This window comes from Perna viridis, chromosome 2, assembly GCF_037379345.1.
Source record: "Perna viridis isolate PV_CMFRI_1.1 ecotype Kerala chromosome 2, ASM3737934v1, whole genome shotgun sequence".
Lineage (NCBI taxonomy): Eukaryota > Metazoa > Mollusca > Bivalvia > Mytilida > Mytilidae > Perna > Perna viridis.
Window position 1 is genome coordinate 63,211,013 of NC_142446.1, and position 24,578 is coordinate 63,235,590.

Genomic DNA, 24,578 nt, shown 5'->3' on the forward strand with positions numbered 1-24,578 from the left:
CAGAGGACGCTTACCCTATCGGTGCACCTGGTCCATAGTCCGAGTTGCTCATTTGCTTTTGTCACTTTGTATTATTTTAGTTACTTTATGTTCTTTGTTGTGTATGTCTGTTTTCCATGTCTGGTCTTTGTCCCTGGATTATATTATTTTGATTACCGATAGAACCTTGGTTCCCTTAATTACTCTTTCAGAATAAAAATCTAAAACAATGGTTTATTATTACTTCCGTAGTTTTCAATTTTACATTCATTCTTATCTTCACAGTGTAATACTTCCTTTAGTTGTCAGTAGCGGATTAAGGGGGGGGGGGGTAATTCCCCTTTTGTCTGAAAATTCTTTAATTTTGTGCAACATTTGTGTAAAAATGAGCAAATAATATCCTGGAACCAAAATATCTCTATATCGGCCCATTACTATTGTCCTGGAACCAATATCTCTATATAGGCCCATTACTATTGTCCTGGAACCAATATCTCTATATCGGCCCCTTACTATTGTCCTGGAACCAATATCTCTATATAGGCCCATTACTATTGTCCTGGAACCAATATCTCTATATCGGCCCATTACTATTGTCCTGGAACCAATATCTCTATATCGGCCCATTACTATTGTCCTAGAACCAAAATATCTCTATATCGGCCCATTACTATTGTCCTGGAACCAATATCTCTATATCGGCCCATTACTATTGTCCTGGAACCAATATCTCTATATCGGCCCATTACTATTGTCCTGGAACCAATATCTCTATATCGGCCCCTTACTCTTGTCCTGGAACCAATATCTCTATATCGGCCCCTTACTATTGTCTTTTATCGTATAAAAATCTACATTGATATTGCTTCCTTTGCATCCTGGTAGTATATAACACGACTTTAACTATGTGTATGGTTTAGACAGTTCCTGATTATTAAGTATAAGCGTTGTAAGACTCAGGCAAGATGTTAAAGATCATGAACATGCATTTCAAAACCCCACCGATCTGACAATAAAATATCTCTCAAGTATGCTTTCTCTATTTGAAAAGATACAATTTGATCTATGCATCATTTGATTTGCTTATAATTTTTTCAATAAAATCTTATAAAAAAAGAAATTTTTGACAGCGTTATCTGCCCTTGACATGTTCATTTTCAGTGCATTTCAATGAAATCGTAACTCAATGGTCCAGCATAAAATGAAATATCTTGTCTGTTTCCCTTGATTCTGATGGTGCAAATAGTCAAATTACACTATCGAAATGATGTTTTTTTTTCATACCATTTTCCACCTACTGCCTGATTCTTACAGAGACTAACACTTAAGGGTTCGGTTTCGACAGGTTTACGTGTATCTCTAATTTGAAAACAAATAAATGGGCAATGATTTCAGCTTTTCACTTGTGTTTTCGGTATGATGATCAATCGAGGCTAAAATTAATAAAGAATGGCAAAATCTTGGCACCACTTTATTGAACTATAACACAAAAACAAAGTCACGTGCTCAAACATACGATAATAAGGCCGAGTTTTAGTTTAACATTTTGGAGCTGGAGCTGGTGGTAGGTCATTGTCCAATGCAAAATGGAGTAAACCTGAAAAAAAACAACAACAAAATTTGTAAATTCATGTAATTTTTCGTAGAAATAATTTGTTAAAACTGAACAGTACTATCGTAGCAGAAAACAAAATTATGTTTAATAACTTAGAAAATGTAGCAAGCTCGGTATTTTTTTCATTCTATTTAAAACAATGTGCATATATATATTTTTGTTGCAGTTTATTATAAATGTCAGTTGTTAGATAAAACGTTGAAATTTTTCCATGTAGTTACCTGCAACTGCAGATTGGAATCCAGCATTATAGTCAGTTGTGACTTCGTTTTTCACATAGTCTGTGCGGTCATCAGCATAATTGTCTTGTATATCCGGGCCACCAACAAGGGCACCTAAGAGTGTTTGCGGGTTATCTGCCGATGAGTATAGTTGAGCGTCGGTGCAAGATGCAGGCATGTCTGGACATGATCTATAGATAAAAGAAATAAACGCTACTTATTATTAAGGCCCTGGGTTTAGAGTTTCTGCCAGGTACTTGTACGTGTACTTTTGTTTAACACGATCATAGAAGTTTGAAAAAATATAGATACTAGTAAGTAGGGCTAGTAAAACATACTATTTACTAATAAACATGTGGGCTCCCTAGGGAGACATCTACACTAAGTCTTAATGACCGTAATCTTGGGCCACGCAAAGCCCACAGAAGGTTCTGGAATATAGGTACAAACATATGCAATTTAACAGTTTCCTGGCACGACAAAATGAAAGTGAAACAAATTTAGAGAAATATCATTATATTATAACAACACTTTTACTAGTACATCAGGCTTAGAAAAACACAATTTCTACTACTCAGAAATTGATTACTACGTACACTGTAATACTTTGCTTGCGGACTAGACCATGTTTTAAATATGCATGTTAGAGCACTGTAACTGTCATTTCCTTATAGGTACTTTTACATGTAATACGGCAAAAAACGATTCTATTAAGTGTAAGTACCTGTAAGAATCAGGCAGTGGGTGGAACATGGTATGGAAAAAAAACACCATTTTGATTGTTTCTTTTGACTTCTTTCAGCATCAGAATCAAGGAAAACAGGCAAGATTTTCCATATCATGCTGGACCATTGAGTTACAATTTCATTGAAATGCACTGAAAATGAACATTTCAAGGGTAGATAACTCTATCAAAAACCTCATTTTTCTAAGATTCTATTGAAAAATTTCTGAGCAAAGCCAGTGATGCAGAGATAAAGTAATGGTCTTTTCAAATAGATAAGGTTTCCTTGAGTGATATTACATTGTCAGATTGGTAGAATTTTGACATGCATGTTTCTGCGTTTTTCCATTTTGTCTGATTCTTACAAACACTTATACTGAAAGATATTTTCCCTGTGTATTTACAGAGAAGTTTTGGTTGGTCATAATTAGATAGGTGTTTCATGGTGAGGTAGGAAATATTATAATAGCTTTTTATTATTCCCAATATATCTCCAGTTTCTGTGAATCTTTATATCCCTTTACGACCCATATTTAAATTCCTAATGCAAGGTAAATATGCAGCAGTGTCGGGTTCGCCCCCTCTTTTAATGATTTTGTTCAAGAACTTGGCGAAGCCTGGAACTCCCCTTTTATAAATTTTCTTCCTTGAATTTCTTAATCCGCCCCTGAATAGTACTGTATTTATAAAAAAAAAGAACTTACGCTGCACGATGATGAGGTTTTTTAGGGTATTTGTTTCCAAATCCTATCAAATAGCTCATGTCGTAATTGTTATCACCAAGCATGTAATGGATCTGCTGCATCGCCCAAGTTTTGTAGTCGTCTGCTCGACTGAATCCATCTGTATCTGCTGCCATTAAAGCCACCAAGGCTGCATTGGCTGTAAGTATAATTAACAAATCTTACAAACTACTGCACAGCGTTAACATTGAAAGACAGATTACTATTCGTTTCTGTGAGTGGTTGGTATATTATAGGGCAGATCCAGAATTCTAAATTAATGGGGGTGTTAATAGAATAAATTACTGAGCGAAGTACATGTCAGGCAAAAGGAAATTTAGGGTAGAATTTGTGAAAAATAAGATATGTAAAAACCCATCCCAATTTTTAGGTGGGCATATGCCCGGCACGCCCATCCTTGTATCCGCGCATGTATAGTTGATAGCGAAATTTTTTTTTTTATTTGGAACTCTTGCGCACCTAATTATTTAGTCTGAGGTTAATACAGGACACATTTTTTGTTCATAAAGCAGTGCTAAAATATGGACAGTTGGAGTATTTATTAAAAGTAATTATTATATTTTATTCATTGAAAGAAATCTTCTCGCCTCCCAGTTTCAGTCTCAAATTGAATCCATCAGTTCTACTAATATCTATAAAGCGCTTAATTAGTGTCATGTAAAGGTTAAATGGGCACTTAATATAAAAGCTCATGCGACGACCCTTAAATCTTTAAAAAAAAAAAAAGGAAATATATTTTGAAAATTAGAAAAACTGTGTATTCAAACGTTACAGTAAAAAACAAAAAATTAAGAAAGTTAACAACAGGAAGGAGATAATGCGACAGTCTGAAATCAAAACCCGTGATACGGTATACCTTCATAAAGCTTTTTTTCAAAATATAAAGTTGCTATGATAAAAAGTTGACAGCAGAGAAAACTGAAACAAAAAATAAAAACCATGAACCGGCGAGCTAAGATCACTAAATACCAACGCATTCAAAGCAGGGAATAGAATAACCAAACGAGAAAAGAACACACATCGCCTTCGACACAGTTCAAGACTCACAAAAAACAAACGGAAATCATGGCATACCTGCGTATCTATTAGATCCCCACTGAAGTCTAAAAGCTAAACCACATGGTGTTTCAGGAACGTTCCCAGTCAAGTAGTCATTCAGGAAGCTCTCTACTGGATTTTTATACGTCTGTTCCATTGTTTCTTGATACAAAATCAACTAAAATTACAAAAAGGCTTTTTACATGTTTTTTTTTTACATACGAAGTACTCGCAACGCACAGCCTATTCAACAAGTGTTTCTTAATTTGGGTTCGTCTTTTCTGTGTTTGGAAGGTTAAATATGTATAACATTTCACCTGCCTCATTTTAAATATTATTTATTAATGCTAATTTGTGTCACGTATGACATCATACCTACATCATGTTTTAAATATGTCTGCAGAAATTTTCGGAACACCAAAGGTGTGGCTTCTGTGGTGCTTGTTTTAATGGAATTAGTTCTTTTTTATATATAATGTTGTTAGTGAAATTCCTTTTCCCAAACGAAATACTAAAACTACAAAATATGTACCTGACAGGCAACAGTCTTCTCATCCCATGATAATGACCAAGCAGTACTTGTTGAAACGAAGCCTTTAGCCTCATTAAGGTAAACGTCATTTCCTGTAGCCTTGTAGAGCATTATGGCGGCCAAACATAGTTCGTCTTCATATCCGTTACGTGATCTGAAGTACAAAATATGTTGTGAAGGAAAGTGCCGTCAGACTTCACTCTGCTTCCAACAGTTTTACAATTTATAACTTTGTTTTTAGTACCAACTTAGCTAGTAGATAAAATATGCATCTATCAATAGTTAGTACCTGATTTAGCTACGCACATGTACCACTTATTCAGTATCTGATAAACTATGCATTATGTAGTAAGATTAACTATGCATCCCTTAGGAAGTACCTTTTGAACAATGTATCATGTGGCTAGATTAACTATGCATCACCTAACTAGATTAACTATCATCCATCACTTAGCTAGATTAACTATGCATAACTAAGCTAGTACTTCATTTACTATGCATCACCTAGTTAGATTAACTATGCATTACTTAAATTCTATTCGCAGAGGTGTCAAAGCTTCGAAATTGTATTTTCGGCAAAACCTTAATAATAAATGCATGCAAAAGTTTAAGTTTTTGATATTTAGTATATTATTTGTCTTTGTGTTAAAATGTTTTCACAATATTTCATTTGGTCCCGTGCAGGCCCGGGTGTTAAAAGAATAGGCCTGCAGCAGTGCTAAGCTTGTCGTAAAAGGCGACTAAATAGTGCTCAGAGCCGTAGCCGGGGGCTAGGGCGCTCTGCCCACAGAGCAACTGGGATGTGTGCCCTAGGTGGTGGAATGGGGTACCCCTGGCGTGTTACACGCTGGGGTTGTCAGGCTATAATACGGAAAACCTGACCGCAAACCCCATTGTCCTTGTGTCCCATCCCTTTTTCATTTCATCATCATTTCATTTTCATTTTATCATAAATTTCATGTTCATCGTCTGAATATAGCTGAAACATTGCTGCTCGGACGTTAAACCCCAACAAACAAACAAACATTAGGTCTGGACAAGAATCCGTACTCGTAAAAACAACATGTACACATGTACAAGTTGCCAATAGCGATATGTACCATTACAATTAGGTAATGCATTCTTATGTGTACCCCTGTCTATACATCAGACAGGCGTGATTCATCATAAATATCGCAATGAAACAATGATAAGAAATAAAATTGTTCAAGTACTGTTACATCCTAAAAACAATTCTTACTGTGTTCATTTCCCTTTTTGACTGGTTATAGTGTAAAACTTCTCCAAATAGCACAAGAGAACGAGTGAAAGTTGGAAAATTTCCCGTACTAAAGTAACAAACTTTTAGTTTAATATTTCCAATGACCAAGTTTCATTTGTGCTCTTATTGTCGAATATAGTTTCTAAGAGTTAAATTTGAAGATTTGAAATCAAATCTTTGGGATTAAGATAACCATAAGCATCTGCTTGTTGTTTAAGGCAGATCTGTACTTCAGAAACAAATGGTAAACAAATGAGAAAGAAAATAAAATGTTATGATACATACGTGTAAAATGGATTAGCTTGAGAAACCGAATCACTGTATTTTCCCCGGTATGTCTTGGCGAATGAATACATGGTTTTGGCTTTAGATAGCAATTCTGATGAATATGTTGAATCTAAAATATGTTAATAAAACGGAATGAAGGCAAGTTTTATGTTACTCATAACTTGACATGGAATTTTACAGCTTGAAAATGAACATAACAAATACACGAGCCTTTGTCTCAAAGGACAAAAGAGATTGGACCAAGTAATTTGGCACATTAGCAGTACCTATAAACGGAAACATTGTGAGTTGTCAAACCGCGCTCTTAACTTTGTAAGTCGTATTGCTATTGTCATTACATGTATTAAAGAATCTCAGTCAAACATTATCGTCCCAGTAGTCCTCCTAAACAAAATTTCACGTCTCGAAGGAGAGATCAACGAGATTTAAAACAAGAATATTGAAAAATTATACACAAAGAGTGGACAATTACACAATCGTGAACACACCTCCTTTCAATTCAAATACAATTGATCCTATAGCCAACGCTGCAGCGGTTTCTCCCGCAACATCACTTCCAGGTTTTGTAGTATCTACAGCAAAGGCTTCTCTTTTATAGGTCATCTCTTCGGGTCTTCCCCAGAAGGCATGATCAACACCACCATCGGCTACCTGATAATGAACATAACAGTTATCAGTATTACGCCAATTTTATTTGAACTGATACCACTTTGTCCAAACACAGTTTTTTGTTGTTGATTTTAATACCTCGATCACGTGCTCGTTATGTACTTCACTACTTAATTCTACTGAACACCGTTGCAAGTCTTTCATGTTTTAGATTTAAATCACTAAAAAGTCTAACTACAATTAAAAGTGATATCAGATCGATTTGCAGTCGAAAGTAAAGAGGTTATACTAGGCAAGTACGTCCGGAAAGAGATCGAATAAATATGGTTGCCGAAAGTATGACTTTGTATCATAATCTTTTTTCATAGTAAATCTGATTAGCTCTTTTCAGACAAAAATGTTAATAGGAAATGATGAGTGTGAAAATCTCCAAAGCTACCTGACAGTAATACGTATCCTTGTCTTCATTCCAACATTTAAGGAGATAATCGAGTGGCCACTTAATAGAATCATACATGTATTCGAGTTGACCTGCGGCGGTGTATGCATCCTTCCATTCTGTCAGACCCCATGATAGCAGTGTAACAGAAGATGCCATAGGAAGGTTGAATTTAACTCCGTCACCAGCTAAAATAAATACAAAAGTGGTCTGGATACAAGTTCAGTTGTTTATTTAAATTTTGAAGAAAAAAAAACTTGTACGCTTTGAATGTTGTTTGAAGAGACGACAAAATAATTGTTATATTTGTCTCCTTTTCTTGATCGTCTATTTATTTATGTGAAATAATCCTTTATTTTATTGTTGTATACAATTTTAGATACATTTCACTTTAAAAGTACTGCATAAAGTAGTATTTTCATGGACCGATTGACTTTATCAGATCATTATTTGAAAGTAAAATCCTCACGGCGAGATCCAATTTCCATAATTTCCTTATGTGAGCATGGAATCGATAGATTATATTTATTGAAACCAAATATGTTTTCGAAATAAAAGAGTAATCGGAATTAAAAATAACAAGAAAATTTATCATAAAGTAATTACAAGTGAGCAACTGTCAATACAGCTGTGGCGATTTGTCATTTTAAAAGAACACGTGAACATAGTCTATTGTCTTGCTCTTAATTTGGTCTAAGAGCAGTGGAAGATCCAGGGGGGTGCGGGAATTTGGTACCCTCTTTTTTATTGGAAAAATTGTCATTTTCAAGTGTGAAATTGAAAAAAAAATGGCAAAAAAATGTTCTAGCAACCACTTTATTCTGAGGAACCCCGGCAGGCACCCATCCTTTTCAAAGTGTCTGGGTTTTGCCCTGAGTATGTCAGAATTCTAGTGGTCTCGACCTGTTTGTATCCATTATTTCAGCCAGTTTGAATTTTCCTTGTCACTCACCGTCATACCACCCTCCACTTAAATCTTCACCATAAAATCCTTTGTCATTCAGTGCAGAGTCATCTCTGTATGCAATGCGGTTGTTCGCCGGGAGCTTTCCAGATCTTTGCGCCTCGTAGAACAAAATCGACAATTCAATTACCTCTGCATAGTCGTATTTTGTTGATACTAAAAACAAACAGTATGTTTCGTCAGTGTTGGTAAAAGCAAGGAATAATTTAAGGAATTATATTACGTCTATGGAAAAATACCGTATCACAGTCATTCTTGTTTAATTCAATTTAATGATTACTCGCCAGTATATCATAAAAAAGGTCGATATTGTCAGTGGCACATACATGAAATTCATTCAATCAGATGATGAAAAGTTACATGTATTATCCGAACATTCGACTGTTCAACATATTACTCCTGATATTAAATCGTCCTATATCTTTACACCTAGTTTTTTTCTAATTGATCTTATAGACAAACCATTTTACTAAAGAATATCATGAAGTCGAAGGTTTTATTAAAAGAGAAAATGTTACTGAGAATTTATTGCATGTATCCAATAAATTCTTATAATAGACAATGAACTAATTCGACGCTGTAAACGCTAACCTGGTGTGTTTGTCGGGGACTGTGTTGTAGATTTCTGCTCCGTGAATGATGTCGTCGAGGCGTCTGTCGGTTTATTTGTCGTTTCTTGTGTTGTAGGTGCCAAAGTCGTTGTTTGTTGAGTGGATTTTGAATGTGTCATAGACTGAGTTGTAGACGATCGTGCCGTTGGTGCATTTGATGTCGGTTTAGGTGTCGTTGCTATAGTTGTTGTCGGTTCAGGTGTCGTCGATGTAGTTGTCGTCGTTAGTGCTGCTGTGGTCGGTCTAAGTATTATAGGATCTAAAGTTTCGGAATAGAGTTTACAGACGCCGGATGGCACTTCGTTTCCTGTATATTTCACACCAAATGGAAAATTGAGCTCCGGTGGATGACCATCATGGTAATTTTTAACCAAATACCAACGACCGTTAGGTTCTGATACCTCTTCACGACCAATCCATATCTGAAAAGTGTTAAAGATATAAAAATAAATATGGCAAGTTATATACAATTTGGTGTCATGTGTGACGTTTTGCCATCTTAGGCATCAACCATTTGGGATGGGGGTGTAGCTTTAATATTTTTCTTAAGGTTTTGTTTCCACAATCTTAAGAAAAAAAATTATCATAAGCATTTACTCTCAGATTTTAATAGCTTTAACCGTATATTTCAACAAAAAAAAGAAAGAAAATCCATAGCTGAAAAAAATCAAAGCTTAAATATACCTCTAAATTTTCTGTGTCTTTTGAGAGCTCAATAAGTATGTAGAAACTTTGTAACATCATATCAATGGGCAGCTTACATCGCCCCTGCATCTTCATCCCCCCATTATCATTATATGTGTTTTCCACGGTAATATCCGACGTCGTCGTATCTTCCGATGGAGGATTTGGGGCAACGGTAGATTGTGGAGTCGGTGGCTTAGGTTCATCTCCAACCAAAATAGCACATTGACCCGTAGGCGGCTTGTCGGAATTATAGTAGACGTGAAAAATAAAATGCAATTCAGGAGCATGCGCAGGCCACTTGTTCTTTATGATGTACCAACGACCATGAGGGTCTTTCGAAAAATCTTTACCGATCCAGTTCTATGAAAGAAAATTACAAGTACAATGTACATATATCATATAAAATAAAAAAAAGGACTATTGTGTGCCCGTTCGTACAAAAACTCATAATTTTTTTTTAAATTAAAAAAATAAAGCGAAATAAAACGAAAAACCATTTCTGTACTTAAAGATGCCATAAGGTAGGACTTTATCTTATATTCAATATTTATGAAATGTCAAATTTATATAAAATAAGGTTTAACTGGTTTCCATTCCAAGCAATATCCTAAAATTACAAAATTTGACCATCGGGCAAAACTGAGGATGTATTGCAAAAAGCATGAACTGCCCACCCGTCCGGGGCAATAAAATTCACTCCTGTTCTTTGTTATGTACTGTTCGTTTCTTTTTATTTTATTTTATTTTATTTCATTTTTTGGTTTTCTTTGTCCTTTGTTTTTTCTTAGCTTTTTGTGTTCTTGGTCATATTTTGCGTATAGAATTCCCTTCTTTAGGATAACCTATTTTCAAATGCACATCGTTTTTCAGGACCGGATCCAGACATTTTTTTAAAAGAAGGGGTGCCAGCCGAAGTTCTTCGGAAAAGATGGGGTGCTAGAACATAATTTGCCTTTTTTTCAATTTTACACATGACATGACAAATTTTCCAGTAGAAAACGGGGTGCCAACCTCCTGCATCCACCGCTGAATCCACCACTTGGTCTTTATCTCTCTTTTTTTTTTTAGATAAGAAAAAGTTTAAATCTGTCGTTCTACAAACACTCTTACCTTAAGACTGTCAGTTCTCTGGTCAAAATTCAGAGCTAGGTAAAAATCGTCCAATGATTTAGTGAGAGGAAGGACACATTTTCCCTGCATAATTCTTCCTTCTCCATCCTTCCAATCGTGTTCATACTGTATGGTATTGCTGGCAACGATTTCAGCCTCTGCTTCCTCTTCATCTGGCGTTGGTTCCACATTGCTTAAGCAGGATCCTGTAAGAGGAGGCCCCCCTTTTTTATATGTAAGTCTGAACTGGACATCAATTTTCTGGGGCCAATACTCGTACTTGCTCTTCATTGTATATGTCTTTTTGTCTTCCGAACGTTCTGTAACTTTCATTATCCAAAGCTGAAAAAGATTGATTAAAATATATTGCTATCTAATATAACTCGAACCTATCTTTTGGTATGCTGATTGCTTGGTAGATTGAGAACAAAATATCAAAAATTCAAGCAATGGATTTTATCAAAGTGTTGGCTGGTTTAAATAGTTCGACTGATATATAATTTATACTCGCATTTAATGACTTTTGTTATATTTCTCTGGTAATTGCATATTTTTTAAGTGCATTTTCGACTAATATGTCAAAAATCGCAGTAATAAATGCCTGAATTTTTTTTTTTAATTTACAGTGCTAACATTTTACAAAAGTCAAAAACCAAATTTTACGGCAATTAAAATAACAACAAAAACAAGATAGCCGTGGATTTTTTCAGAAAAATAAATGAAATATACCTTTATCCATTTTGTTGGTTTGTTTGTGGTCAGGGTCATTTTCCATTGTCCTTTTCGTTGTCTTTCTGTTATGTTGAAAGTACAATAGGCATGCGTCTTCATCAGTCCATTCTGTGTCCACGTGCTGTGTTTTATCATTGGCACTTCTGATATTACCCATGTCGTCAAGACAACCGTATATATGGCAAAATGTATAAGGATTTTCATCTGGAAGTGTGAAGGTGGATGCCGTCAATCTATGCATCCCTTAATGCCGCGCATTAATACAAACATGCATGTACTAACTAATATCAAAATGCTCGAGGTTATCATTTTAAAATTACTTTCTTTGGTTTAGAATCACGAATGCTTAAAGGTCGAAACTGTATTCCGCTGGTGCATACATGCAAAGATGAATATTTTATTTTAAAAAAAAGTACTAGAAAACAATAAGTTGAAATGAAAGTAACAAAGCAAGTAATCTTATTTTGAAAAATTAATGTAAGCACCGACTTTTTATACAGAAGACTGGGATGATTTTGAAAAAAAAAAGAATTATTCCAAATTCTTTTTAAATTATCTAAACAAATTCTAACTCAACATAAAATCCCAGGCCGTACTAAAGAAGAAAATGATCTGTGCTATATAACGATAAACTATATTTGGTGTTACGGATAAAATCTTTTAACGAAATTTAACGGTATAACACGAGCATATTTTTACAAGATGTGTGATCCAAGACAATGAGCTCGATGGCATTTTGGACACAGCTTTAAAAATACGTATGATTTTGAGTTCATAAACTTACCTTGGTCTTTGTTTAGTCTAGAAATCTTTTTTTGATTTTCATCTTGTATTCTCTTGGACCTATTTTTATAGTTAAAATAAAAAGCGTAAATAATGAATTAAATACAAAAACAGCCCGTTTACGTGGTGTGTCCATCCGATTAAATCTATCCAGACATACGGATGGTCAAAATAAAGGTGAGATAATTAAATCCAAACAAAAATATTGAAAATTATGAAATTTGAAGTACTTCTCTGTCTAAGAATCAGGCAATATGTGTACAAGGTGTGGCACATAAAGTAAAAAAAAGCGCAGAGATTGTTTTGCTTTATCGAAGTATTTATACCTCATAATCTCCAGAAATTCCCATCAAAGTGTTTCCTAAGTTAGCCTTTTTAAGATATTGATAGGTCTAATGAAGCTGAAATGCACTATGGAAATTAAAATAGCGGGGAAATCGTCCCGTACTGTTTCTCTTTATAAGCCGTCAAAAATATTGTCACAGATGTTTCAAGACAAATTTAAATAGCTCATCCGTTGTTTTATTTAAATGTATTAAAATATTTAAGGCAAAAAAAAGACCAATCTAAAAGAAAGAATGTGCCAATCATTACCTGAATCTTACACAGAAAGGTATTTAAATGCCCATCTGTTGTACTTTTAGTTCTTGTGTAACACAATTTGCGTATATTTTGTCCGATAATAGCAGATAATCGAGTTGGTTTTACATCAACACAGTTGTCAAATTCGTATTTATACATCCAAAATATGTTATGGTTACTTCATACACGTGTATGACCTAGCCATGACCAAAGGCGTACTTTTATTGTTTTTTTTTTTTACCTTGAAATATTACATATATAAGATTTAGATACTTGCCGAATGGTAGAGGCGAATCAATGAAGATACAGAAAAACCCACCGAACAAAATGTTTTCAAATCATTCTATACATACACCATATTTGCCATCACTTGGCGCCCGTCGTCGTCGTCGTCGTTAACAATTTTTCAAAACTCTTCTCCTCTGATACTACTTGACCAATTGGGGATTTTTTATCCGTTGAAAAACATAGCCGCCGTTACTAAAAATAGAACATATGGGTCAGACAGTTGGTTTTTTTTTTTTTGGCATGTATCTCCAAAACCGTTAAGTTTAGCCAAATTCTGACTGGGTACAAGTGTTCAACATGATAAGATTTATCTAGGTGAAATAATCCTACCGGTGTACCTGGTCCATGCTCCCACTTTTTAGTGGAGTCCGAGTTACTTATTTTGCTTTTTTTACTTTGTATGTATGATTTTAGTTACTTAATGTTCTTTGTTGTGTACGTCTGTTTTCCATGTCTGGTCGTTGTCCCTGGATAACATTCTTTTGATCTGCGCTAGAAACCTTGTTCCCTTGATTACTCTTTCATTTTAATCTGTTTATCCATGTTGGAGTTATTGAAAAAAAAATGACCGCCGTTACTAGAAGGGTGGGACAGTAGTTTTTTGTATATATCTCCAAAACCGTTAGATGCAGATTTGCATAGGATTTTAAAAATTCATTTTGTTTTACAATATTTTCTAAAATAATATTGTAGCTATATTTTTAAATTTATGTCACTGGGGGTTAAAATATCATAAGGGGGGGGGGTCAAATTATCATAAGGGGGTATGATAATTGCATTAGTTTTTCGAACTATAAGGGCCATCCAAAAAATCAACTTTTTATTTTTTTTTTTCAGATTTTGATTTTTTTTTATTGATTCCTCACTATAATCCCTGCTTGCATTTTTCAATGAGATTTCAGATATCTCTTCAATTGTTCAAGTTAGGGCCAAAGGGGAATATGCCCCCCCCCCCAAAAAAAAAAAAAAATTGAAAAAAAATGGTCAGATTTAAGACAATTGAATCTTATATTTCTCTCAAGAATTCAGATATCAGATATCTTTTAAATTTATGAATTTTATGAATACCCCCCAAAAAATCAACTTTTCAGCTCACCTCAAAAGGTTTTTGCAAATAACTCAAAAACAGTTGAGTTAACCTGAAATCTGGCGGTGGAAAAATTGTTAAGTTTGATGGGATGGACCTATGCCGAATAAGTGGTGTGCTATTAGTTCCTATGGGAATTCCAATAACTTGACAATAAACGTTTTCGCCATAGCGTATGAAAAAAGTAATTCATGTTTTTCGTTACCAAAAAATGATCTAAAAGTATTGGAATAAATGTATGAACATTCCGATTTATTAAATGACCATTTCATAAGATATGTGATTTTTTTGTTTTGCGAGTTTATGTGGAAGTGTAGTGTATAAAGTTGAAAAATAAGAACTTTTAAAATTGTTTACTACACAACAACAAAGGACAACAGACGACGACGACGGACGCCAAGTGATGACAATAGTTATAATCGCCTTTTAGGCCAGGTGAGCTAAAAGTAAGGGGTCAAAGAATTGTTTTTCTTAACTTTCTATAAATATTTTATTTCTAATATCTATTTGCCTTTTGTGTTGAGACAGTTAACTCGGGTATGAGTAAATAGTTCACAATGAATTAGTACCAAAAGATGTTATACCACAACAAAATAAAGCTGGGACTGATTCTGATGGTTATAACTTGAACAATTAGGGAGTTAGGGGCCAAAAGGGGTCTAGAAAACTTTTTCTCTGGTGTCATCACAATGACCTCAGACAAAGTTCAACGTAATGTAAAAAATGTGTGGATGCCAATGAAATTGTACGAAAGGATTCATACCACAAAAAGACGGCTATGGTTGATGCTAGAGTCATGACTCGAACTATTCAAAATAGAAAACAAAAATGTGCCAGCAATGAGCATTTTCCTGTTGTTCCCAATGTCGAAATTCGTAGATTTCTATGATACTGAACTACAACTTTCCAAATAACTAACTTATGCTTGAGAATAAGATCCCAAAGGACTAAAAGTAGTTACAACCTTCATAAAGATAGCGATTTTTTAAGTACAGGTCTGCCTAAAAAAACAGGCAGAGGCATATAAATAGTGATTCATGCATTTCTTGATCCCTAATTTTTTTTTATTAGAAATCCATTAGCCCCATAGAATTTCTTTTAGGAAATATAAGTGCAAATTCAAGTAGTTCACTATTAATATTTCAAGATATATACAATAACAGATCCAAAATATTATTTAATGGAATACCCCCATATTGCGATATTTTACCCCTCTGCTGCGATATTTCACCCCCCCCCCGCTGCAATGTTTTAACCCCCTGGTCCAGTCATTAACATCCTGTTATGATACTTTAATCCCTGCTGTAATAATTTGACCCATCTGATGCGATAAATGAATCCCGTTTTATGTTATTTTAACCCCCTTGGTTCAATAAATTTTACCCTACTGCTGCGATATTTTTATCCCCGTAATACGATAAATTAACCGCCCTGTTATGATAATTTAACCACCTGCTATGATATTTACCCCCCCCCCCCCTGCTGAGACATTTTAACCCCTGCGGTGATATTTTAACCCTCCAACTGCGCTATTTTAAACCCCCTGCTGTGACAAACTTGCCCCCTGGTATGATATTTTAATCCCCCTTGCGTGAAAATGAACCCTACTTCTGCGATATTTTAATCCCCGGATACGATAAATTAACCGCCCTGTTATAGTTTAACCCCCCTTGCGTTATTTTAACCGCCCTGTTGTGAAAAACGAACCCTACTGCTGCGATACTTTAACCCCTACTGTGATATTGTAACCACCGGTTGCAATATTTTAACGCCCTGGTGCGATAAATTAACATCCTGTTATGATATTTTAACCCTCTGCTGGGATATTTTAATCCGCCTGATGCGGTAAATAAACCCTACTGCTGAGATATTTTAACCCCTTGATCCTATAAATGAAGACATCATATGGTATTTTAACCTCGGGGTCAATATTTCGGGGGGTCAAACTATCATATGACACCGCCGTTAAATCAAAATTCCGTATTTTTGCAAAAATGAGGGCATTTATGGGAAATTTAAGAACCCTAGACTAAATAATGATATAAGGATTGGCCGATATCCATCTGACGGCCATAACAGGCCGTTTTGAAGACAAAAAGCTTAAAATGAGACATAATTCGCCTTGTTTACATTTGCTTTTCACGAATGATCGAGAAAACCGTATACTTTTACCTCTGAAAACAAGCAACCTCTTTTAGGTTGATCATTGTAGCACCAAATGATCATACTTTTATATATATATTAACTAAATTGTCATTCATATCAGAGCAATTAAGTAAGGTTACCCATGCACTTATTTTGTGAGGAAATAACCGTAAAACCGGCGTTAGAAAAACCGTGAGTCTCGCGATGGAACCGTAAAACATGAGTTAGGAGTTAGACACCGTGACGGTGCAATCTACAAGTAAATTTTTTAAAACTAATATCTAGAGGCTATATGTTTGATACACGTAAGAGGATTCGAGAAGAGAGTGGCACATTAACATGTACGTGGTAAACCGTGATTAATTATGCCTTCGCCTATACGGAAGTGAATACACCTGGACCATGTATTGCTCGGAGAACTAAATTAATTTTTCTGAAAAAATTAGGATGCATGCTACGTGATTTCAACACCAGGACATACGCTTTTAGAAATGTAAATTGTTATCCTCTGTAATGGGAATGTTCCGTAAGTATCAGTTTCTTTTTTCTTTTTTTTTTTAGTAAAAATAGTCAATGAATACTTCGAAATATGACGTAAGACAATGGTGATACCAATTTAAACCATGATATATATGGTCCGTAATAGGCTTTCTGATTGGTTGCTTTTCTGGGGCAACATAGGTTATTTTATAAACTAACTTGGCACAGTGACATATTTTCAAAAGAAGATAATTCAAGTGCAAGTGTCAAAAGATTTTAATTATTTTTTTACCTTGGACTTAACACATGGAAAATTGCATTTTTTTCATAGGAAATTAGACACGGTATTTTTGCTGCATTTGTACTTAAAATCTAACTGCATACTAAAAGATGTAAAATTCAGCTTTTTATACGCAATAGTAAAAACAATTATAATAATATTGTAGACATGTATCTCTAATTGCAGGATGTACAAGCATCTAGTAGCGCTATGGAATCATATTTATTTATTAAGTATTACGTCAAGAATTTCAATGTTGTGAACAAGTTGCTAGTTCAAACAAGTTGCAACATGTACAAAATTATGTTATTCTAAATATTAAGACAAATAATTTTGACAGATGTGTTAACGTGTAGGAATAACTAATTTCAAAAATCAATACTAAAATGTTTAAACTGAATGGGCTGATCAATCACTTTTAAATAGACCCTTGTGTGCTAACTGTGGGATAATCGATGAGCATGCGTGAAGCATGCTCAATATATACTTCCACAAGGAAAATTCTTTTGTTCTACCAAAGCTCTATTTCGTAATCGCGGAAGTATATATTGAGCATGCTCATCAACGTACCACAAACTATAGTCAGGATGTAATCAGGCCAACATTTTAGAGGTAGTGGAAACAATAACAAAATTTTCATCTTCAAGATGACATTAGAAAATGTTGAAAACGAGCTCTTACAGGCAGTGTTTTTGAAGTCACAGACAAAATCATAGCAATAGATAAAGGAAAATATATGGTGAAACGCACGAAATTAACCATCGTTTTACGCTATAAAAGTAAGGAGGTCATCAAAAAGTCTTTAATAAGTGTAAACGCACTTTAAAATAAGCTCTAAAGTCCACGGTAATAGAACACTGACACTCCTTCAAAATATTGTATAACTAAAATGGGAAAAAAACATCAAGACACATGAATGACCAACATTTATATTATGGCGAAATCATTCATTTCTAACCAAGCATCATGCTGCAAGTGCAACAGACAACTCGGACAAAGTGTACAAACATCAACAATCGACAACAGTAGATTAAGGCAACGAAAAATCACCATGTTTCATTCATAAATTATTTGTTCATAATTTTGAATCTGATCTTGAACTTGATATTACAAAGCAATAAATCGTGCGATAATAAACAATACACGCCAAAATTTTTAAATGAAATAAAATATAGAAAAAAAATCAGTCCAATCGAAAATTTTAAAATTAATTGTAGCCGGACCTGCGTAAAGATATTCTTGTATCTCGAATATAGGACATGATGACTTAAACTCAAAATAAAATGTGTTTTGAAAAAGTCAAGCCACGGAACGATACAGGAGTCGATATCAAGTATCAGTAACCTGAACATCGCGCAGGCGATGAAACGTGACTCATCAGGAAAATAATCGCAAATTGATTTGCTCGACCAAAAAAACAATAAAAAAGTAAAGTGTGTTAAGCGGTCGTGATAACGTAATCATCCCAATTCAATTAGTTGACAAAGGGCCGTAAAAATAAAGTACTAAGTAATTCCATGCACCATCAACTTTTAGTATTGAGTATAACAACCGCTATTGATGTTTTTTTTTTTTTTTTTTTTTTTTTTTTTTTTTTGATAATTTTTGATCATTTTAATAAGTTTCCTAATTAAAACATTTTCACACATTTGCATTTTTTGCTTGCTTGATTTTGACACTAAAAATGTCTAGAAAGAAGGTTTGTACAAGTTGCAACCAGTTTTAAAGATTACACAAGTTGCAACATGAACAGAGATACTTATACATGGTGCAACTTGTGCGAAACATATATATATATTTGTTAGCAATTTCTTTCTGTTGAAAGTAAATGTTCATGAAAGTTCAGCGAGATGGTTTTCCAATAATTTGTATTGTTTGTGGTGAACACTGCGCCCCTTACACAGAACCTCTGAGCATGTTACACACCAGAAAACAGCCGGAATATTAGTCTTGCGAAAAGAACATCTGACATAATTGTTACAATGGTATGTAGCCATGGCAAAACTATTTATTCAAACAAAAAATAACAAACTGGCTACTCTCACATATCAGTGGGTTGTGACTATTCAGCTGTTTCATAATATTGAAAAATATTAACTAAATTCAGAACACATATGTTTACAAAAGTAAAGGTCATATTTGTATTAAAATACTTATTAATTTTGCTACTACTGAAAAAAAATACAATATATGGACAAATGATCGCCTGTCCCCTTCTTGTAAATGCCTTCTTAATCGCTCCATATAATGACCTTTTTGGTCCGCTCCTCGATCACGATGCTTTCTGCGTGTAATCGCAACGTTGTTTTACCTTTTCAGAAGAAGCACCACTTATTCTGGTTGCTGGTCATGACAACAGGCATATTGTTTATAATAAATGACTTCAACTTCGACTTTGGGCAAGATACATTACCAGTATCGAGGTTTACAATCTATCCGGTTTTTAGAGGCCGTTTGGGAAATCAGATGTTTACCTTTGCCTCTTCGTACGGTATAGCACTGTCAAAGGGAATGAGAATCAAAATAAACCAAAATTCTTCTCTTTACAAAACATTCAACCTTTCTTTTGGAATTCGAAATTATATTTCTGACTGCCATCCTGGTGTGAGAGTCATTAAAGAAAATAAAGCAGGCGCCTTCGATAGAAATTTAATCAACTTTAAACCAAACTCGTCGGTTTGTTTAAAGAACTATTTACAATCATATATTTACTTCAGTAACTACACCGAATACATCAGAAAGCAATTTGTTTTTCTGAAACACATTAAAGACAAGTCGAATGACATATTCAAACGTATTTGTGAAAAGCATGGCGTTAAAGAAAAGACAAGTCGCACATTTATAGGTGTTCATGTCCGTCGTGGTGACATGGCGAAAGATAAAAAGGCTGGTTTTAATTTACCATCTAAACTATACCTAAAAAAAGCAGTAAAATATTATGAACAAAAATATAGAAATACTATATTTTTAGTGATATCAAATGGCATCCAATGGACAAAAGACAATATGCCTAAGAATATTACTGTGGAATATATCAGTAGCTATTCACCAGCGATAGATCTGGCAACTGTCACCATGTGCGATCACTTTATAGCAACTGTTGGGACATTCAGCTGGTGGGCTGGGTGGTTGACAGGGGGAGATGTCATATATTATAAATCGCCTGCTCTTGAAGGAAGTACCTTAAGAAAACACTATAGTAACGATTATTCTGATTATTTCCCCCCCTCATGGATTGGTATGGATAACGAAGTCTGATAACATGAAAGTATGTATTTATTATACATGTACTGAATTTGTAATTTAGGGGAAACATTGCTTTAAAAGTATTTACTTTCCAATATCAAGTAAAATATCGTATTTGTCACGTAAGCAAGTACCCTTCGAAGTTATAAAAACGTTGCAATAATTCTCTATTTATCAGTAAGTTAACAGTTTATTTCTTAAGTATGGAACTGTGTTCGGCCCTCCAAATGTCAATCGTACAAGGACTTATGAAGTGTCTAATGGGCCTAGAGGGTATACGGCTATATCTTTTGTCAATGGAAAGATAAATCAAATATAATAGTTCGTGAGTATTGTACTTATCAAAGTGAAAAACGGTAAAGTCTTCTGCTATTAAATAGAGGAAGGGTCAAAGATCAATCGACCCCAATACACTTTGATAAGTGATTTAAGTGAAATCATTTATTGTAGGTATTAGGAAACAAGTAATATGTGAAGATCACATGTCTAGAATTTCAAAAATGTAAAAAAGATTTGTTTTCGACAAAAGCTGACTATTTAATCACAGAACAGAATTGCTCCTAAAATGGTTGCAGTTTAGTGCATTTTCAATAATAAGACACCGTAGAATATTACAATGTATATCTAAATATTGTTTCCTGAATAACAAATAAAATAAACACAACGTTCTCGATTCGATCTGCGACATAGGCTTTGCAAAATGAATTTGAAGTTGCAAATTTTCACAAATTTAAACTATTAATTGTACTAAAATTGTATAACACGGATTCGTTTCCGGTCAATTTATCTAGTTTCCTCTTGGCGCATTAAAGTTCGAAAAATCCTTAGCCGTCCGCAGCACTATAGTCGGCGTCACATAAATAACATACTGTTAAAATTTGAATAAAAATATTTTCTACGACTTTATTGACACCTACCGTCGTTTAAATTGTCTTAAATGACTTGCTCATTCGTTTAGCCAAACGGCTTCTCCCTAAACATTGAATCGTTAAATTCTAAAAACTTACGAACTTCGTTTGTAAACAAATCGTCCCGTAAAAACCAACATGGCGGATATTAGTATGGGATTTTCCCGTAAGGATTTGTTACGCATGATTTAAGCTAATAAGCGACTTGTTTTTGAGAAGCTGTATGGCTAAACGAATGAGCAAGTCATTTAAGACAATTTAAACGACGGTTGGTGTCAATAAAGTCGTAGAAAATATTTTTATTCAAATTTTAACAGTATGTTATTTATGTGACGCCGAGTATAGTGGGTAAAACATTGTAAAAAACCACGATTTGAAAGTTTAATTTGACTACTTACACTATCAGAATAAAGGAAAAAAAAAGAAAATGTTGATAAACTGTGATCTTATTCCGTTGATAACCACCGAAAATGAACATTTCAAGGGCTGACAACTCTTTTTACATTGTACCGAACATTTTTGAGCAAATCCAATGATGCAGAGATCAAGTACTGGTCTTTCCAAATAGCTAAAGCATCCTTGATTGAAATTATATCGTCAGATCGGTGGGTTTTTTGACATGCATGTTTCTAATTTTCTCATTTGCCTGGTTTCACATAAACTCAATTTACCAAAATGATATGGAAAATTTTGTCTTTTTTTCCTTATGCCTGATGGTGCAAATTGTCAATTAAACTTTCATTCCATTTCATCCACTACCTAATTCTTACAAAGACTGACATTTAATGATACTCGCAAGCTCAATAAAGACAATGAAACACTACGTCATAAGTTTTGTAAAAGTTGCAGTTTTCCTGAAAGTGTTGAAAAATTAAGAAACACAAATGAACTGTATATCATGCCACCCATATGTGGACTATTCTCAAGTTTATCAGATCATTAAACTTCTCGGGGACTAGTCCAATCTCGCTTATTGTCTTGAGAACTGCTTATCAGACATCAGTGAACGAATGAGTACGAAAATGCTTAAATTAAACGAAGACAAAACAGAACTGATTGACTTTTCACCGAAGCAATATGTGCAACAAAATCGATCCTTCATTCGACGGAACAGTTATTACTGATGTCTCTTGTGTAAAACAAATTCTATGTATTTACTTTTGCAGAACACTCGGCAAGGATAAACGAGCATCTTTTGCAACAAATACATGTTTTCATCAAATCCGTAATATCAGCCGAATACGATCTTGGATTACAGATTGTGCCTGCAAGACTCTCGTGTGTTCACTCATAACTTCTCGCCGAAATAAGGATCTAATTTAACTCTTCAAACCCAGTAGAACTTTGAGGAGGTCCGGAAATGAAAAAAAATCTTTAATAAGCCTTCCAAATGACATTCGTACAAAACTCTATGGTGAACGACCTCTTGACAAAGCTGCACCTACTCTGTGGAACAACTTACTTTCGTATCTCCGGATTTAAGTTCTCAGACGTTTTTTATAAAGAATCTTAAAACTTATCTTTTTAGAATCGCTATTGCTAAATCTCTGTAAATTTTCAACACAGTTTATTCAATTCGCATTTTATAAAATGTAAGTGTCAATTTTAGTGTTAAATTTTAAACTTTAGATTTAATATATCTTTGCTTTTTCACTTTTTTAATTGATTGTTCCTTTCATAAGTTCAAAATTAGTACTTTCTGAATTGCTTTTAAATTATTATATTGTTTTTATTTTTTCATGTGTGTAAATGCATGAGTTTAAAGGCAGTTACATGGTTCCATTTCATTTTATTTTGGCTACATTAAATTCTTTATCAATAGTTGTTTATCTTGTATAGCTGTTTATTACTAATTTCCTTTTTTTTTATCATTTTATATCAATCTTTACTTGTATTTTAGTTCGTATTTGTATCATGTCATGTTTAATTGTTAATTAATATAATTGTTTATATTGTGTAATGCAAATGTTGTATAATAAAAATAATAACTGAAAAACTCCCACAAAATGTAATAGTGGTTTACGATCCTTAACGTCCTCCATTCACGATCAAGCTGTAATACATTATCGATCGATCTGTTCATGTTCTTTTCTCTCGCTTGACAGTGTGATGGAAGTGACCAGGCTACAAGGCAATTTTATCACTTTTTATGAAGAAGTATTTAGGTAAGCAAATCTTTACAACGTTACACCCACATAATCAGAAATGCTGTACAAAGGAACCAAAACTTACTGAGGTATATTCAAATTAATTCTGTGTTATTTTTTTTATATTTATTCAAAATAAGTCATTATGACCTTTAGTAGTATATATTGACTGACTTTTTTTAAATTTCAATTTTGAAATAATAATAAAGATTAACAAAATAACTTATTTGGGTCTTCACTTTACTATTTATTATTATTTCTTACAAATGAAAAGAGAGTAAAACAAAACTGATAAAAAAATCAGCCACAAGAATTCGAAAGAGTAATCAAGGGAACCAAGATTATAGCAGTAATCAAAAGAATGTAATCCAGGGACAAAGACCAGACATGGAAAACAGACATACACAACAAAGAGCATAAAGTAACTAAAATCATACATACAAAGTAACAAAAGCAAATGAGCAACTCGGACTGCACAAAAGAATGGAAGCATGGACCAGGTGCACCGGTAGGGTAAGCGTCCTCTGCTTTTCTAGAAACACCCGCCGAGATCTAAAAGCACATATTATCACGCAGAGTTTAGTCTATCTGAGAACAATATTCAGAAAATGAATGGCCATAAAACCAGTTATCATAATGATTTTTGAAATTGCATATTCACATGAACCTCATTGCAACAAAAATTCCAAAATTTGTTCTCAAATTCAAATTTTGGGATGAAATTATACCTACCTAACATATATAATTATGGATTTCTGATACTCTGATATTTAGCTCGCCCGGAAGTAAAACTAAACCTGCTGTCATGTAACATCCACCCAAGCTCCATTCTTTAGCTTTATATGGTGCCGAAGATACCATAATCCATCGTAACATGGAGAGGGGTGGTTGAGTTGGGTAATATGTCAGGTAGGTATTTATTCACAAAATTTCAATTTTAGAACACAATTTGGAATTGTATTTCACAAAATAACCGACTCATCTGGGATATAAACTTAAGGATTTACCTTGATTTAAAAGTAATGATCCTGCTGTGGTTTCATGATGAATTGATTATGCTGTATCTTTTCAGGTAATCC

The 24,578-nt window shown here is 34.1% G+C and overlaps 2 protein-coding genes across 2 annotated transcripts; one reads left to right on the plus strand and one right to left on the minus strand.

Moving 5' to 3' along the window:
- Window positions 1-1,442: 1,442 nt before the first annotated feature.
- LOC148626410 (uncharacterized) lies at window positions 1,443-12,486 on the minus strand. Its single transcript, XM_088570377.1, has 14 exons — window positions 12,338-12,486; window positions 11,551-11,757; window positions 10,822-11,163; window positions 9,709-10,071; window positions 9,005-9,446; window positions 8,402-8,569; window positions 7,450-7,637; window positions 6,890-7,052; window positions 6,399-6,510; window positions 4,853-5,006; window positions 4,357-4,498; window positions 3,244-3,421; window positions 1,816-2,006; window positions 1,443-1,576 (listed from the first exon to the last, which is right to left on the minus strand). Exons 2-14 carry the CDS (start codon window positions 11,755-11,757, stop codon window positions 1,518-1,520), a joined length of 2,709 nt encoding a protein of 902 aa, XP_088426503.1. The 5' UTR covers window positions 12,338-12,486; the 3' UTR covers window positions 1,443-1,517.
- Window positions 12,487-19,547: 7,061 nt separating this feature from the next.
- LOC148626411 (galactoside alpha-(1,2)-fucosyltransferase 1-like) lies at window positions 19,548-23,615 on the plus strand. The gene is made up of 2 exons (XM_088571223.1): window positions 19,548-20,466; window positions 22,519-23,615. Exon 1 carries the CDS (start codon window positions 19,548-19,550, stop codon window positions 20,454-20,456), a length of 909 nt encoding a protein of 302 aa, XP_088427349.1. The 3' UTR covers window positions 20,457-20,466; window positions 22,519-23,615.
- The last annotated feature ends 963 nt before the right edge of the window (window positions 23,616-24,578 follow it).